At 35.9% G+C, this 16,910-nt stretch overlaps 4 protein-coding genes across 4 annotated transcripts; all 4 read right to left on the bottom strand.

The window, feature by feature from the left end:
* Positions 1 to 363: 363 nt before the first annotated feature.
* On the bottom strand, positions 364 to 2,247 carry LOC111460007. The gene is made up of 4 exons (XM_023103085.1): positions 2,025 to 2,247; positions 800 to 940; positions 638 to 708; positions 364 to 558 (listed from the first exon to the last, which is right to left on the bottom strand). Exons 1-4 carry the CDS (start codon positions 2,245 to 2,247, stop codon positions 364 to 366), a joined length of 630 nt encoding a protein of 209 aa, XP_022958853.1.
* Positions 2,248 to 4,082: 1,835 nt separating this feature from the next.
* On the bottom strand, positions 4,083 to 6,001 carry LOC111460379. The gene is made up of 4 exons (XM_023103625.1): positions 5,766 to 6,001; positions 5,495 to 5,638; positions 5,329 to 5,399; positions 4,083 to 4,292 (listed from the first exon to the last, which is right to left on the bottom strand). Exons 1-4 carry the CDS (start codon positions 5,995 to 5,997, stop codon positions 4,095 to 4,097), a joined length of 645 nt encoding a protein of 214 aa, XP_022959393.1. The 5' UTR covers positions 5,998 to 6,001; the 3' UTR covers positions 4,083 to 4,094.
* Positions 6,002 to 8,854: 2,853 nt separating this feature from the next.
* Positions 8,855 to 11,042, bottom strand: LOC111460008. The gene is made up of 5 exons (XM_023103086.1): positions 10,809 to 11,042; positions 10,580 to 10,723; positions 10,426 to 10,496; positions 9,714 to 9,893; positions 8,855 to 8,986 (listed from the first exon to the last, which is right to left on the bottom strand). Exons 1-5 carry the CDS (start codon positions 11,032 to 11,034, stop codon positions 8,855 to 8,857), a joined length of 753 nt encoding a protein of 250 aa, XP_022958854.1. The 5' UTR covers positions 11,035 to 11,042.
* Positions 11,043 to 13,177: 2,135 nt separating this feature from the next.
* On the bottom strand, positions 13,178 to 14,763 carry LOC111460429. The gene is made up of 4 exons (XM_023103695.1): positions 14,607 to 14,763; positions 13,633 to 13,797; positions 13,472 to 13,542; positions 13,178 to 13,397 (listed from the first exon to the last, which is right to left on the bottom strand). Exons 1-4 carry the CDS (start codon positions 14,665 to 14,667, stop codon positions 13,197 to 13,199), a joined length of 498 nt encoding a protein of 165 aa, XP_022959463.1. The 5' UTR covers positions 14,668 to 14,763; the 3' UTR covers positions 13,178 to 13,196.
* Positions 14,764 to 16,910: the final 2,147 nt, after the last annotated feature.

The following is a 16,910-nucleotide window of genomic DNA, read 5'->3' on the forward strand; positions in this document are numbered from 1 at the left end:
CGTGAGAATTTCGAATAAAATCAAGTTTATAGAGGAGAAAATGAGTCAAATAAGCTTCATACAAAAAGAAGTTATTAACTTGGAACAATTTAAAAATAATTATTAGTAATTATAACTTGAACTTGAAAATCAATATAATACTATTCTTCTTTTAAGTTTCTTTCTCCTCATTTGTTTCGGTATATTTTGATTATGGATCATAATACATTCGGTCTCGATTCATTTTGAATGACCCTCGATTCGTTAATATCTTTTTCTTTTACTAGAGCATCACAATTTTAATTCATAGCAAATAGCGGATCATATGGATTGATGATTTAGGATTATAAGAAGTCCCTTTGCAAACAAGATTTTTCCATGCCACTAAGGAAAATAGACCCAATACTGAGAATAAATGCCGAAGAAATGAATAATAACAGTGGAGAAATCATTTGACATGAAGAACCACGCCCGTTTTGCTTCGTAGCTCAAATCATGAAAAAACACCCACGGATAGAGAGTGATTAAAAATTTAACTTCCTCTCCTTCCCTAAGACCTCCAATTATTGACCGTCTTTCCTGCACAACATCAACCAAATTCTAAAACATGCCGACAAGAATCAATAAACATTGTAGACATCAAAGACATCATACATACATCTTTAGTAAAAACAATCTCCTCACTTGTAGTACTGAACTTGACTCGTGAATCCGTTACAGAAACATGAACTATAAGGAAACGACAACAAAGTTTAAGGAAACAGTTCTTTTCAAGAAAAAGTATAAGATTTAAAGGAAGAACAATGGAGTTATATATCACCGGAATAAGCATTTAATTCAAAAAGAACACGTCTAAAGTCGTGGGAATCAATTGACACAAAGGTTCCATAATCAATTTGCTCTATGTTCTCCACTTCCAAAGGCAACAAATCCAATTCGCGCATCACATTCGGCTCGTGACCTAACCAAAAGAAAATTAAACTATGTTCTTGATGTTAGGATCAAACAACAACGCACACACTCGATCTAGATGAATACAAAGAACAAGAGAGAGGATGCAATTCGCGCATCACTTTCAGCTCATGACCTAACCAAAAGAAAATTAAACTATGTTCTTGATGTTAAGATCGCACAACAACGCACACACTCATTCTAGATGAATACAAAGAACAGGAGAGAGAGAATGCAATTCGCACATCACTTTCGGCTCATGACCTAACCAAAAGAAAATTAAACTATGTTCTTGATATTAGGATCGCATAACAATACACACACTCGATCTAGATGAATACAAAGAACATGAGAGAGAAAATGCAATTCGCACATCACATTCGGCTCATGACCTAACCAAAAGAAAATTAAACTATGTTCTTGATGTTAGGATCGCACAACAGCACAGACACTGGATCTAGATGAATACAAAGAACAGGAGAAAGAAAATGCAATTCGTGCATCACTTTCAGCTCATGACCTAACAAAAAGAAAATTAAACTATGTTCTTGATGTTAAGATCACACAACAATGCACACACTCGATCTAGATGAATGCAAATAACAGGAGAGAGAAAATGCAATTCGTGCATCTCTTTCGGCTCATGACCTAACCAAAAGAAAATTAAACTATGTTCTTGATGTTAGGATTGCACAACAACGCATACTCGATCTAGATGAACACACAGAACAAGAGGGAGAGAAAATGCAAAGAGGAATATTGACTAAAGGTTTATATGGATGACTTCCGGTAGTAGAAACACAGAATACAAAAAGTACATTTTCAAACTGCTATTCAATGATTTACTATGTATAACTATATATAGCTTTTTACTATACATGCCTATTTACTATTTACTATCATTTACTTTATATATCATTCTAGCTTTACATTACCACCTTTGATTAATAAATAAATAAGCAGCAGATTCTATAGAAACAAGATTCTTAATTCTTGATTCTTGAGTTAGAACCAACTTAGAAACTAAAAAAAGAAAAACAAGATTCATGATTCTTTAAGTTAGAACAAGATAGAAAATATGTAAGAACTTGAACCTTCTTGAAATGTGAGTAGGACATTGCTTAATGATTGAAAAATAGCAAAGTACATTGAAGAAAAACCACGGAGTTCCATACGGTCCATAATAATGCACAATAAGTCGAGGGGAATTCTTGAATGGTGAGTATCATCGGAGTGAAAGAAGTTGAAGAATTCAGGCAACATTTGCAGCGCCGCAATGAAGTGTCGGGTAGGGGGTGCGACCGATAGTGTTAACATGGACGCTGTGTTTTTGATGTTGGCTTTCGGAGCAACGTAAGAGAGTATTCGAATTGCGTCCAAAAGGGGAGAGAAGGGGTCAAGCCTAAACATTAACATGGTTGAGTTAGTATGGATGAGCCTTGAGATGTATGAGCTTTATATTGCCCTAAGAATACTATGTGTGGGGAAGATTAACCGTTCATTAGTTTTGAACTTAGTTTGAATAATAGCAAGCCACATGGATATATGGTAGTTGCAAGGCAAGAGAGTCCCTTCATTGTTTATGATGACGACATTATAGGGCATATTATGGAGAGTCCTCGACAAATTTCTAGCGTAAGGGGGACTATGATGATGACCTACCTCGAGTATTTATGATATATGGATTGAAATTGTTAAAAGATTACGTGTTTAGATTGCTGTATTTGATTTAAATCTTCTGATGGTGAGGAGTCGATTTGTTTTTTATTTGATTTACTCTTGATTTGATTAGATTTTGTTTTGATTTGTTGACTGGTTTGTTAACAGATTTTCTGATTTCTAGGTAGATTTTCTAGATATCTCTTTCTATTCTCTGTGTATACATAGAGCATTCTTGCTCTTCAAAATTTAATCATCTCATCAATCATTCAATCAATCCCTCTTTCACTAACAGAAATACAACTGTCAGGACTATTAAAGAACTTAATTATCCTAAAATTACGAGTAATTCTAATGAGATAGATGAGCTCCAAAAAGAGTCTGAATGATGTGAGCCAATTAAATGAAAATAGCTTTAATAGAGCTAGTAGAACTAGAACCCTGAGATCATCTTGATTAAGCTAGTAGAACCTAGATGCTAGCCTCAAAAAGTGTATAACGTAGACACAAGGAATTTAGGTACAAAATAAGTCTTAAGGACCGTATGAAAGTTGTGACTAACATAAGAATCAAGGGCTAGGTAATTAGAGAAATATCGAATTAAGCTTGTCGAGGTAAGTAGATTTACTATTGATAGGCCTAAGGGTAAGTTTGGATGAATTTTTTTAACTTATGAATGACACATATATCACATGTATTAAAATTGTGTGTTATTAAGTTGAATGATTATATTAGATTTATGTGATAAACGTTAGCTAGTGTGTGATCAATCGTACCTTGAATGAATATATTTATATATATATATGTTATACGAGACACCATGAATTTGAATATACATCGGGTGTTGCCCTTTATTTTTATGCAGTTATGAGAGTTCAATTTACTCTTTTTATAGTATAATTTATGTATATCACGTTACTTGTCTTTCTCGGCCCTCACATATCTCGATGAACGCTACTCTTGTGTCACTTTCTATATGTTTGCACTTGTGGGAGCCACAACCATCACAACCTACTCTCTTCATAGTATGGTTGTAATGTTTCCCTCCACTTAATCTAGTCATTGTTCTTAATAACTTCTCGAAAGCAAAATCACATAGTTTTACAGTCACTAACTAACAAGGTCGAGAATGTCGTGTGCGCCATTGGGGAGTCAAAAGAGAAGATCTAGCTTTTGATGATTTTGTTGGATCGCTAGAGGCACACGAGCAGCACAAGAAGAAGAAGAATGAGTCACTGGAGGGTGCATTATAAACCAAGGCATTTATCAAAGATGAAAATGGTTTTGGAGGTTGGGTTGAGGTAAATTCTATGAGAAGAAGGGGAAATCCAGCCAACTAGATTCATTAGATTATACATGTATTAAATTATTCGTGAATCACTGTAACGATGGGTACATGTATTAGGTAAATTTATTATTTAATATTTGATACATAACTCAATAAAAAAAAATAGAGATTCATCAAATTATACGTTGAATCTCTTTGCAAAGAAGATTTTTCCATGTCATCGAGGGAAATAGACCCAAAACTGAGTAAAAATTCCGAAGGGAAAAATAATGACAGTGCAGTAATCAACTGACATGAACAACCATGCCCGTTTTGATTTATGGCTCAAATCATGAAAGAACAGCAATGGATGGAGGGTGATCGAAAATCTAAATGTCTCTCCTGCTGGAATACCTCCCGTTATGCACCCTCTTTCCTGCACAACATCAACCAAATTCTGAAACATTCAGACAAGAATCAATAAATATGAAGTCCCATCTTTGGCTAGGTTGGGGTGGAGAACGAAACATTCTTATAAAGGCGTGGAAATCTCTCCTTAATAGACGCGTTTTAAGCCTTGAAGTAAGCCAGGAAGAGGACAATATCTGCTAGTGGTGGGCTTGTGCTGTTACAAATGGTATCATAGCCAGAAACCGAGCGATGTGCCAGCGAGGAGGCTGTTTCCTGAAGGGGGTAGACACGAGACGGTGTGCCAGCGAGGATGCTAGGCTCTGAAGGAGGGTGAAGTACGAAATTCCACATCGGTTGGTGTGGAGAAATAAAGGGGGTGGAAACCTCTCTCTCTAGCAGACGCGTTCTAGGAAAGCCCAAAGAGAACAATATCTGCTAGCGGTGGATTTAGGCCGTTACAAATGGTATTAGAGCCAGACATCGAGCGATGTGCCAACAAGGAGGCTGTTCCCTAAAGGGGGTAGACATGAGACGGTGTGCCAGCGAGAACGTTAGGCCCTGAAGGAGGGTGGATTGTGAAATTCCACATCAGTTGGGGTGGAGAAACAAAGGGTATGGAAACCTCTCCCTAACAAACGCATTTTAAGGCCTTAAGGGAAAGCCCAAAGAGGACAATATCCACTAACCGTGGGCTTAGGCCGTTACAAATGGTATCAGAGCCAGGCACTAAGCGATGTGTCAGCAAGGAAGTTGTTCCAAAGAGAGGTAGACATGAGGCGGTGTGCCAGCAAGGATGCTGGGCCCAAAAGAGAGTGGATTTAGTGGTGTACTACATCGATTGGAGAAATGAACGAGTGCCAACAAGAATGCTGGGCCGTGAAGGGGATGGATTGTAAATCCCACATCAGTTGGGGTGGAGAACGAAACACCCTTTATAAGGGTATGTTAACCTCTCCCTAGCTTTGATAGGAAACTCGAAAGGGAAAGCCCAAGAAGAACTATATCTACTAGAAATGGGCTTGGGCAGTTACAATAAACCTTGTAAACATCAAAATACATACCCGTCTAGTAAGAACAATCTCCTTTCTTGGAACCATGAACTTGATTTGTGAAGCCGTTAGAGAAACATTAACTATAACAAATGACAATAACAAAGTTTAAGGAAACATGTTCTTTTCAAATAAAAAGCACAACATTTCAAGGAAGATCAGTGAAATAATATGTCACCAGAAGGAGCATTTAACTCGTGAACAACACGTTTAAAGTCTTGTGAATCAATTGACACAAAAGTTCCATAATCAACTTGAGCTATTTGTTCCACTTCGGAAGATGACGCATCCAGTTCACGCAATAACACTTTCGGCTCAAGATCTAACACAAAAAAAGAATCAAACACTTGAAAAAACAAAAAAAAAAAAAACAAGATTCTTGATTCTTGATTCTTGAATTTGAATCAAGATTCATTTTGCAATGAAAATTAGAAGGAAAGGGTATGTACGAGATTGTGGATTCTCAAATGCAAGTGAAATTTTGTTTATGGCTTGTATAAGAATGAAGAGCATGGAAGAATAACCACGGAGTTCCATATGGAACATTGTTAGGTAAAATTTCTCAATGGAAAATCTGGAATGGTGTGTTTGATTGGAGTTAAAGTATTCGAAGAATTCAGGCAAGATTTGCAGCGCCGCCGTGAAGCGATGGGTAGGGTCTGATACCATTAATGTAAACATGGACTCTGAGCTTTTGATTTTGGCTTTTTGACCAAGGTGAGAGAGTACTGGGATTGTGTCCAAAAAAGGAGCGTAGGGTTCAATCCTGAACATTAACATGGTTGATGGGATGATGGCGTTTCAATGAATGGCCTAATTGAATCTGCTCTTCGTTTTATATTGATCTCCCTCGTACTTGGTTCTTTCTTTTTATATAACATTAGAAAAATGTTGGAATCGAGATGGGGTTTAATGAGTTTGGGAGAATCTCGTAAAGAATCGAGGAAGAACTAAAGGTGAGGTTTTTGAGTTCCTGATTTTGTTTTTTCTCGGACTTAAGTTTTATAAAGGAAGTTGAAGTTAATTCTAACTGGAAAGCAGTGTTTCGGAGAATGTCAAGAATATGTATGATCGTAAGTTTAATAATAGTTTTGGATCGACTTTGGACTTGTTTATTTCTTGGTGTGATTGGAAATAAGTTATGAGAAAAATATGTTTGTAAAGATGGATTAGTGTTTTATAATTTTAGTGAAGAAATTGTGCTGATCCGAGTTATGAGTGAAGGAATCGTGTTGTTCAAGGCATGTTGTTTGTGGTCGCGTGTCAGATGTCTAGAACGTGTTGTCTTCGGTGGCATGCTTGTTCCAAACCCCTTTTTAATTTTTCATGTTAGATAGGTCTTTACTATCCTTGTTGTGTCAGTATGAAGGTGTATGACTGGTCACCAAAATTATATCTATACGTAGGCTAAAATGCCCGAAATGGTAATATAGGAGAATGTGACTTAGTTTTCAATTCTTCCTACTTGGGTCATATGCTATCAATGTCATTGTTGTTGTCTACTTGCTTTTAGCTTAGAACGTTGCTTTTTTTAAAATTGTTTTCAACGTATTTTCTCGCTCATGTTTTCTAAAATATTCTTTCAAACGTGACTCGAAACTCGAGCATATGCCAATATTGTTCATAATGTGCGAATTTCACATGATTATCTTGTTCACTGGTTTGGAACAAGTACTGCACAATTGCTGTCTCGCTGCCGCAAGAGTGCGATTGTACGATTGTGCAATTGACACGTGTGAGTACATCTTTGCATTGTTCGGCCTTCGTTCGATGGTTTTCGCCTCTATTTGAATATTGGTGCTATTTTTGTGTAATATAGGTGATTACAAAAATACACGCGGAAAAACTAGTTCGAGAAGACACGCGTCATCCAAGTAAGTAATTACATGGATCTTAGGTAAGTAATATTTGTAGGGATCGCTAGGACGTGCTAGCAAGCGATCATTCCTTACTTTAGGTGGTTCGAAAATGCATGCTAAGGACTTCTGAAGGCCGTTTTTGGATGAGTTTGTACTATATGTATATTATGGTAAATTATCGATATGCCCCTAGGTTGAGATTTCGAGTAGCCTTATGTATTATGTGAAACTAGAAAGAGAATATATATGACTAGAATACAAGTTGGGCAATATGATTGAGTATGTTATGCATGATATATGAAATTACCAAAATGCTCTATGATGAATTTTGTGATAAATGTTTTTTATATGCTTTCCACTATGTCATAAGGGAGGATTTGTTATTGTGATTTGTTCTCTTAGTAATTGATTGTTGTTATCTCCCTCTTGAGCTTTTTTTGTTGTATGTGTGCATGATATAGTATGTGTTAGCTCCAAGTGTTGTGTTCTCCATGTAGAGGGTGTTTATCTGCAAAGAGCTAGGGTGTTAGAGTTAAGTTGGTTAGACGATGACCTAACACAAGACGCCTCTAATAGACTGAGCATCTTAGGATCGTGAGTGACAGTGAGAGGATCTAGACTCTAATGATCCTAGACTAAGAAAGACTAGAAAAGTTGGAGCAAAGCAACCTGGAGTGAAAAGTTCGCGTTAAACCACCAAGCCACCTTAGGAATACAATAGACTTTCTCAACATCATATGACCAAAAACAAAGTTTAAATTATGGATTACGCACTTAGGTGATGGATAGGTGTATCTCTTTAATAAAGTATGCATGAAAGAACTCAGATAAGATTTGGGTGCTACAATTAGTGCGGTTTACACATTGACCTTGGTCAAAACATTTCCAATAGACCCTGTAGACCCTGCACCCCAAGATCGTGAGCAGTTACCAAAGGTTTAGACCTCAGTGCATCCAGAGATTTGTATTAGCCCCAAGGAGCTAACCCCAAACGTCTTGGAAATGAGAGATGAGATTTAAACCTTGTCACAATCGCACTTTTGATGACAGCGGACTTGCGATTGTGTGGCACTCACTTCCCAGCAAGAAGTGAGTTAAGCCAATTCATTATTACATTGCCTACGGCCAAGCGACGTATGCTTGAGCCTCTGGCCCCGATTCAAGAAGAAAGTTTTAGAAAACGGGGGCAGAGAGATTTCGAAAGAGAGTTTTGAAATCAAGATTTGAGTGATTGAAATTGGTGTTATATGTGATGCAAGCAAAAGACAACAATAACGGCTTACAACATATAGCTATCGGGTAGGGACGCCTAGAAGCCCCTAAGAACCTCATAGGCCTCCACAACAATCAAGAATGACAAAGGTAGTTCATTGGCCTATAGTAGTGCGAATAGTATCACCCGTCTATTCACTACCCTTTCTGTTATGGTACCATACCGTCAAGTCTACTTTGGTACCTGTGCTGTGGAGATAGGCATCGCCAATTAGGAAAGTGAGACACGTGTCCCAACCTGTGGAAATGATTAAGGGTTCTCCTAAAAAGGACCTTTGTGCTAAAACTATTTTTGAGCGGGAGAGTGTGGGAACACGTAGGTTGATCTAGTAGCTGACTGGAACATAGGGAGGGATTGCTTCCCCCAAACTTTGGCGACTTTATGGTCCCGTGTGAGGGTCTATCAGCTAATCTCTATGAGTGATGTTTAGATTGCTGTTCAGATTCAAATTCAAATCCAGCCATACTGTCTCACAAATTATGAGGCCATGCCTCAACCCAGAACACTGAACATTCACTGCATAAGTAAGGCAAACCACCTAAGTCGTATAAAAGAAAAATTGGAAACTAGCACAAATCTTTAGTTGTATGCTTTAGTTTAGAGACCTACTTGAAACATTAGGATACCCAGTTGCTCAGATAGAAATGGAACCTAGTCCAAACTCCCTAGAATCCAAAGTAAAACTCGTGGATACTTACTAGAATACGGATGCGATCAGAGCCTACAAGTAAGTTGCTTACTGAGTATTTTTATACTCACCCAGTTTTTCTTTCTTTTTCGAATGTTCGCTGGTTGCTAGTTGAGATTGGGGAGCATTCAAGAGATACAGAGTCACAGTGGGGTCATTCTAGAGCAGCAGTTCATCTCTTGTATTTTTGTATTGGAATCTTTTCTATTTTCTACTAGAATTATATCTCAAACCCTTTTCGCATTTAAATTTTGAACAACTAGTCTTAGTAATTTGATTTCATTTTGTGTTTTAAGTGTGGTGTTACTTGTCTTTTAAGTTTTACTTAAATTTTATCACATCTTCCTTTCATTTTATTTTACTTTTATTTTTACTTGTTTTCGTTTTTCGAAACCTCAAAAATCGAGTTGGGACAATCACGTTATTATAGAGTATGGATCACCATGGGTACAAAGATCTAGTGATTTCAAAATCACTTCTAATATAAAATTCTTAATACTTGCTCACTCCAAATACCATATTTTCTCATAATTCTCAGTTTCAACAAGATTGTTCGATGTCATTGAGAGAAATAAACCCAACACTGAGTACGAGTTCCAAGGGGAAAAACAATGATAGTGGAGAAATTAATTGACATGAACAACCATGCCCGTTTTGCTTTATAGCTCAATTCATGAAAGAACGCCAACGGACGGAGAGTGATCGAAAATTCAAATCCCTCTCCCTCCGCAAGACCTCCAATTATGCACTGTCTTTCCTACACAACATCAACCAAATTCAATCAATAAACCTCGTAAACATCAAAAGACTGTTATGCCCTAACGCCACTCATATCACAATGTCACAGCCAAAATGTTATGATACTCAATTGTTGTTGCGAAAGTGGAAGCGGGAGTAAGATCGATCGCACTCATATCCACAAACATAAATTAAACAAAGAGACCCAAAGATTTACGTAGTTCAGAGTGAAGAAATTCTCCTACATCCACGAGTGGTAGCCAATCTCTATAAATGTGTTTACAAGTGCATCTCTCACACTCTCACGCTACAAAATCTCTTTTCTAAAATTCTTTCCAATTGCCTCGAGGCAAATACCAAATGACAATGACTTCACACATCAAAACAATGCTAGACAAATATTTATATAGACATAACAATACTAATTCTTATCCACGAACCAAATACTTGAGAATATGAACCAAAATAGTTGTGAACTTAATGAGAATTATGAACTAAATGAGAGTTATGACCGTACATATTCACGACAACTTACAACAAAGACATCATACCTCTTTGGTAAGAACAATCTCCTTTCTTGAAGCACCGAACTTGACTTGTGAATCCGTTAAGGAAACATGAACTATTACAAACGACAACAAAGTTTAAGGAAACATGTTCTTTCAAGAACTTAATGTAAAAGATTTCAAAGGAAGAGTATATCACCGGAATGAACATCTAACTCAAGAACAATACGTCTAAAGTCTTGTGAATCAATTGACACAAAAGTTCCATAATCAATTTGCTCCATTTCCTCCAATTCCAAAGGTAACGAATCCAATTCACACAACATCACTTTGGGCTCATGACCTAACACCAAAAATAATATGTTCTTGAAACCAAAAGAAACACAAGATTCTTGATTCTTGTTGAAGAGAAGAAAATATGTACGAACTTGAGCGTTGAAATGTGAGCAAGACTTTGGTTAGTGGTTGAAAAAGAGTGAAGTACATTGAAGTAAAGCCACGGATTTCCATACGGAGCATAGTAATGTAGAACAGCTCGAGGGGAATTGTTGAATGGTGAGGCTCATCGGAGTTAAAGTAGGTGAAGAATTCAGGCAAGATTTGGAGCGATGCAATGAAGTGATTGGAAGGGGGTGAGGCCATTAGGGTTAACATGGACGATGTGCTTTTGATGTTGGCCTTTTTACCAATGTGAACAAGTATTGGGATTGTGTCCAAAAAAGGAGCCAAGGGGTCAAGCTTGAATATTAACATGGTTCGTGGGATGATAGCGTTTCAATGGAGGGCCTAAATTGTTTGAATTTGACGATAGTTTTATATTAATCTCCCTCACTTTTGTTCTTTCTTTATATGCATGGAATGAGTAAGTAACAAATTTTATTTAATGGTGTATTTTTTTTTTTTTTTTGTAAGTTGCGATAAAGAATAGGTTCATGCACCTCCTTTGCATGTATTGTCATTCATTTTGATTCATAACCCTTTTGGTTTATATTCTTATTTATTTGATTCATAACCGTTCATAACTCTCCTTTATTAGTTCATAATCCTTTTGGTACATGAATCATCTAGATTTATGTATGAGAATTAGTTTTGCTATGTCTATATAAACATAAGTATAAGACTTAGTACCACTTTTCGTTCTAGTTGGTGAAGGAAGAATCGTTGTTGGAAGAGACAATCACGAAAAGTCCATCCTCCAAACTTCTCTTTTTATAGCAATTTGTCCCAATTTCATAGCAATTCTCATGACTAGTGGCCAAAACTTAGGCTACAAATAGAAGCACCAAATTAGGTTAAAAAACTAGCTTCCGACCTAGACCTAGACCTCAGCCTCGTAGTTGAACCTGAGTTTGAACCTCAGCCTCGTAGTTGGACCTCAGCCTCATATATCTCACACACTCACACTACATACTCTCTTTCTTTCCAATGTTACTAGGTAAATACAAAATGACACTCACTCTCAATGCATCTCAACCATCCTAAACAATTCTTTATATAGGCATAGAAAAAAATGATGTTATATATGAATCAAGATAGTCCATGGAAATTGAACAAAAAAGGGAAATAAATCAAATGAATTTCAATCGGTACATGCATATGAGAATGAAATATATAAAAAAAAGTTAGATTCACGAACCGATTCTTCATGAAAATTTACAACAGGAGATTGAGTGAGTTTCAAACGTGTTGAGTTTTAAACGTGTTTGATTAGAGAATTTGAGGCCTTGTGTATGTTTTGGGGAAGAAAACAACATTGAAAGTAAGAACTTAAACCCACTATCATTGGAGTTTCTTCAACCATTGAAAGTAGCCTTCGATTGGTGGAAGGAATCGAAGAGATTAATGAGGAACATCCAAGATCAGAGTTGTTGTTATCATTGTTCAAAGGATTATGGGGATTTGATTACGATTACGATTACAATTGAGTACTATGAACAAATATAGATTAACGAGAACTAATTAGATTATATTTGAATTAGATTTAAGTCTTGAGAGCTTGATCAATGATGTATGTATGCACGTATGCCGAATTCGGATGAAATTTCTAATACAATAAGAATTTTGACCATTAGAGAACAAGCTAAATTATTTAGTTATGCTAGTTACAATGTCTTACCTATGATTTATTAGATGATTCAATTATACTGCTACGTAGAGAACAATTAACGATTTGCTAGCTTATCCTTAATCGTTGACTGTCCAAACGAGTTTTCGTAATATTCTAGTGATTATGGTATGAACGATATGATGTGGAGATGTTAGGGATTTGATAGTTTTTCCTTAATAGTAAACCATGAAGAGAGTGTCCACATTGATATCACGACAAGTAGACAGATGAATCCTAGGGGCTAGATTATGATAGACTATAAGAACCAAGAAACTAGATGAGCGACGAAGAATCATTAATGATGAGCTCCAACATGCTAGATTAAGAAGAGCAATTGAAGGGAATAGTAAAAAGCTATTAACCTAGAACCTCGAGGCAACCCTCATTAGATAGATGGGCTCCTACTGGTCGAATGATGGGAACTAATGAAATGAAAAGAGTCTTAATAACCATGTAAAATAAAGGATAAGCTAATTATTGTATATTTGCATATTATTTATTTATTTTACAAATCAAACTTGAGTTGTCAACTCGAGGTGAGTTCATATACGAACTATGGAATTACAGGAATCGAGATAGGTTTGAGCCGTGGTTTTGACTCATGCATGGCTCAAGACTCGAGCATGGATTTCTTGTTACCTCAAGGCTCAATAGTTGTGGTCCGTGGCTCAAGACTCTGGAAAGACAAATTGAGCATGGATTTCCCATGTCACATTATGGGAAAATAGACCACAAATTGAGCATTTGAGTTAATAGGTGCAAAGATTGCACTTCGAGCATTGCTTGTCCGGTACAACCATACCCTTCCCACTTGAGATGACAATTCATTAAAAAATCTCGAGGGATGGAGAGTGATTACGAATTGAATTTCTTGTCCATCTTCAATACCTCCAATAATGCATTGTTCTTCCTACAAAACACCATGAATTTATTCATACACATTTCTTCCATGCATATGAACAATGAATGGTTTGAATTACTTACCACTTGGCTAAGAATAATCTCTTTCAATGCACATGTGAACCTCACTTGTAAGTTCGTCACGAAAACATAAACTATAAGCAAAGACAATAGGTTTTGAAGAACATCAACACTTTTCTTTTAAGTAATATAAGAAAAGAATCAAGACATGAACTATTTATCACCTGTTATAATGTTTCTAAACTCTTCTACAACACGTTGGAACTCTTTCGAATCAATTGAGACAAAGCTTTTAAAGTCAATATTGCAATTTATGTCGTCCTCATGATCATCTGGATCTGACGACATCATTTCACAAATGAATGTCGATTGATCATCATTAGTAATAACTGGATTCAATATGTCGAGATCAAAATGAGATTAAAGCTGTTGTATCAAAAGCGAAAGCAAGATCGATTGCACTCACACACTCACAAACAGAAATTAAACAAACAGACAAAGATTTATCAGAAAGTGTTTACAAAATTAAACAAAGATCATCCATGGATAGTAACCAGTCTCAATAATCAAAGTGTTTACAAAATGTATCTCACACTCTTTTAGTACAAAGTCTCTCAACAAAGTTTCTCTTAGATGTCACTCAAGAAATACAAAATGACACTCAGACTCAATTAAATTCAATACTTTCAACCTTCCTAGACAACCCTTTATATAGTCTGAGATGATTCATATATCAAAATGATAATATGAACGGTTAGGGTTATGAACTTAATGAGAATTGTGACAATATATCTTCGTGACAACTTACAACAAAAGTGTTCAAGAAACAATCAAGATTCTGTTCTTGATCGAGATTTCGTAATCTAAGTGTTTACAAAATGTATATCTCACCCTCTCTTATTACAAAATTTCTCTCAATTTTCACTCGATAAGTACAAAATGACACTCAGACTCAATTAAATTCAATACTCTCAACCATCCTAGACAACCCTTTATATAGTCTGAGATGATTCATGTATCAAAATGATAATATGAACGAGAATTTAATAAGAGTTATGACAATACATTTTTGTGACAACTTACAACAAAAATGTTCAAGAAAGAATCAAGATTATGTTCTTGATCGAGATTGGATTATGTTCTTGAAATCAAAGGGAAAAAGATTTTAACTTGGTCAAGAAATGAGCTATATACTTACAAGAATTCCTAAAAGCAAGGACTGCGCGAGGTGGGTTATTGTAAACTAGAGTGAAGAGCATTGAAAAACAAGTTAAGCCGTTGGTCAAATAATGGCAGAATTTCTTGAGTGGAATCCTCCGAGTGCAAAGCTGTGTATCTGAATTGATGTAACAGAAAAAGAACGAAGGTTTGAAGCCTAATGCTGCTACGAAGTGAGGGGAAAAGTAGGAGACTTTGATTGAGAACATGGATCTCGAGAATTCAACGTGGGCTGTTTCATTAAGTTGAGTGAGTAGACAACATGCCCTAAAGAACCGATGGATGTGTTTAAGGCCGAAGATCAACATGATAAATGGGTAAGGTAGAACAAATCTTCTGGTCTATGGATCATTTTATATTCAGGGCACCATCCTATTGATACCAACTCTTGCTCATCCATATAGATTTCTATCGATTAGCTGGCTACTCCTAATAGTCCATGCATCGTTCAGTAAATTATAAAAAGTGACTCCGTCTGATATGAATCAAGATCGAGGAATTTTCATACCTCAAGGCCGAATTACAAGGACAAAAGTAAAGAAGTTACAACGAGCTTTAGTCACTTGTATTCAAGCTATGATGGACTCGTTAAAGGAAATTCTAGAAGATGTTGGAATCTTTCCCTACCTATTGTACAAAGTTGAGTTTCAAAATAGAGATGCATTAGATGCATTTTAATTTACATTTAATGAACTCATAGTTGAATTTATGAATTTTAGTACAAAGATGGTTACTCGATATAACACATTTGTTTTATTGCATTATTTTAATTTTTATTTAGATTAGGTTTTAATATGGGAGTTCGGTTATAATGTAATCCTCAAAAGCTATGTAAAGCCTTCTCTTATGGTCGACATCACATTTTGCAACTGAAAAAAAATAGAGTTTTTATTTTAGTTTAGTTGAAAGCTAAGTTTTTTCTTTGGCAAATTCGGTGTTTAAAATTTCATGCTATAGTCAAGTGGTATTGAACAAACCTCCTGTAGAGTTATTCGAATTACAAGTTTAGAAACGAGTTTGCTTTACTCTCGATTTTGATCATCAAGGTAATCTATTCCAAAACTTTCCTTCAGGTAGAATCTTGTCGTTTTTTGAGTTTTTCAATAATTTAGATCTAAAGGCCTTGTTTTTCAACAGGGTTATTAGATCAAATCCCAAAAGTTTCATAGCATTATCTTTGACATCGCAATGCAAACTCTTGTCAATCGAGATTCGTTCACGGTTAGAGGTGGGTTAGCAAGTCCCCTAATTATCCCCACATGATAGGCTCACATGATAGGCACATCTTAGTGTATGAAGATATATTGTCAAAATTCTCATTTAGTTCATAACTATTTTGTTTCATATTCTCATTTATTTTGGTTACTAACTCTCTTTTTTTTTTTTTATAACCATTTTGTTTCATATTCTCATTTATTTGGTTTGAGAATCGGTATTGTTATGTCTATATAAATGCTTGTCTATCATTTTTTTTTTTTTTTTAGGTGGGGAGTCATTGTCATCTTGTATTTTCCTAAAGATAATTGAGAGAATTTTTGTAGGGGGAGAGTGTGAGAGATAAGCTTATAAACACTTTTGTTATAGTAATTGGCTACCACTCGTAGATGTAAGAGAATTTTTTTCTCCAAACCACGTAAATCTTTGTGTCTCTTTGTTTAATTTTTGTTAGTGGGTGTGTGAGTGTGATCGATCTTGCTTTCGCTTCTGCTACAACAATTAGGTATCATAACATTTTCGTTGTGGCATTTGGGCTACAACAATTGAGTATCATAACATTTTGATTGTGCCATTTGGGCTACAACAATTGAGTATTAAAGCATTAAATGTCAGCATTGAAAGTTACGACACAACAAGTGGTATTAGAGTACAAGTTGTGGTATTTGGGATATTATGAAAGACTTAACTTCATGACCACTAGACGTGCTCACATGTGGATTTGCTTTTCATATTTCCTTGAATAATAGCCATTGTTGTAACGGAAGCTAAAGCAAAATTGATCGCAATCATACACCCACGAATAAAAATAAACAAATCGACACAAAAATTTACGAGATTTGAAGAGAAGAAATTTTCCTACATCCACGAGCGGCAACCAATTACTATTACAAAAGAGTTTACAAGTCAAGTCTATCAATATCGTAACACTACAAAACTAAAGCCAAAAGTATTGCTAGCAAGTTTTTTTTTTTTTCATCTTAATACATGAACGGTCCTGCCTTCAGCATCCACGAGTAAAAACTATCCTCACAAATTAATACAAATTCTTTCCTCACAAATTAATACA

This window comes from Cucurbita moschata, unplaced genomic scaffold (assembly GCF_002738365.1).
Source record: "Cucurbita moschata cultivar Rifu unplaced genomic scaffold, Cmos_1.0 Cmo_Scf00023, whole genome shotgun sequence".
Lineage (NCBI taxonomy): Eukaryota > Viridiplantae > Streptophyta > Magnoliopsida > Cucurbitales > Cucurbitaceae > Cucurbita > Cucurbita moschata.

Bases quoted from the DNA above. Each gene is read 5' to 3' on its own strand.
- LOC111460429 (XM_023103695.1), bottom strand. From the start codon at position 14,667: ATGCTCTTCACTCTAGTTTACAATAACCCACCTCGCGCAGTCCTTGCT. The intron at 13,798-14,606 runs GTAAGTATATAG...TATTGAATCCAG, and splicing joins CCTTGCTTTTAGGAATTCTT to TTATTACTAATGATGATCAA. The intron at 13,543-13,632 runs GTGATAAATAGT...CTTTGCTTATAG, and splicing joins GTTTAGAAACATTATAACAG to TTTATGTTTTCGTGACGAAC.
- LOC111460007 (XM_023103085.1), bottom strand. From the start codon at position 2,247: ATGTTAACACTATCGGTCGCACCCCCTACCCGACACTTCATTGCGGCG. The intron at 941-2,024 runs GTTCAAGTTCTT...TCTTTTGGTTAG, and splicing joins CCTACTCACATTTCAAGAAG to GTCACGAGCCGAATGTGATG. The intron at 559-637 runs GTATGTATGATG...GATGTTGTGCAG, and splicing joins AGATTGTTTTTACTAAAGAT to GAAAGACGGTCAATAATTGG.
- LOC111460379 (XM_023103625.1), bottom strand. From the start codon at position 5,997: ATGTTTACATTAATGGTATCAGACCCTACCCATCGCTTCACGGCGGCG. The intron at 5,639-5,765 runs GTACATACCCTT...TTTTTGTGTTAG, and splicing joins ATTTGAGAATCCACAATCTC to ATCTTGAGCCGAAAGTGTTA. The intron at 4,293-5,328 runs GTATGTATTTTG...GATGTTGTGCAG, and splicing joins AGATTGTTCTTACTAGACGG to GAAAGAGGGTGCATAACGGG.
- LOC111460008 (XM_023103086.1), bottom strand. From the start codon at position 11,034: ATGTTAACCCTAATGGCCTCACCCCCTTCCAATCACTTCATTGCATCG. The intron at 10,724-10,808 runs GTTCGTACATAT...TTTTGGTGTTAG, and splicing joins GCTCACATTTCAACGCTCAA to GTCATGAGCCCAAAGTGATG. The intron at 9,894-10,425 runs GTATGATGTCTT...GATGTTGTGTAG, and splicing joins AGATTGTTCTTACCAAAGAG to GAAAGACAGTGCATAATTGG.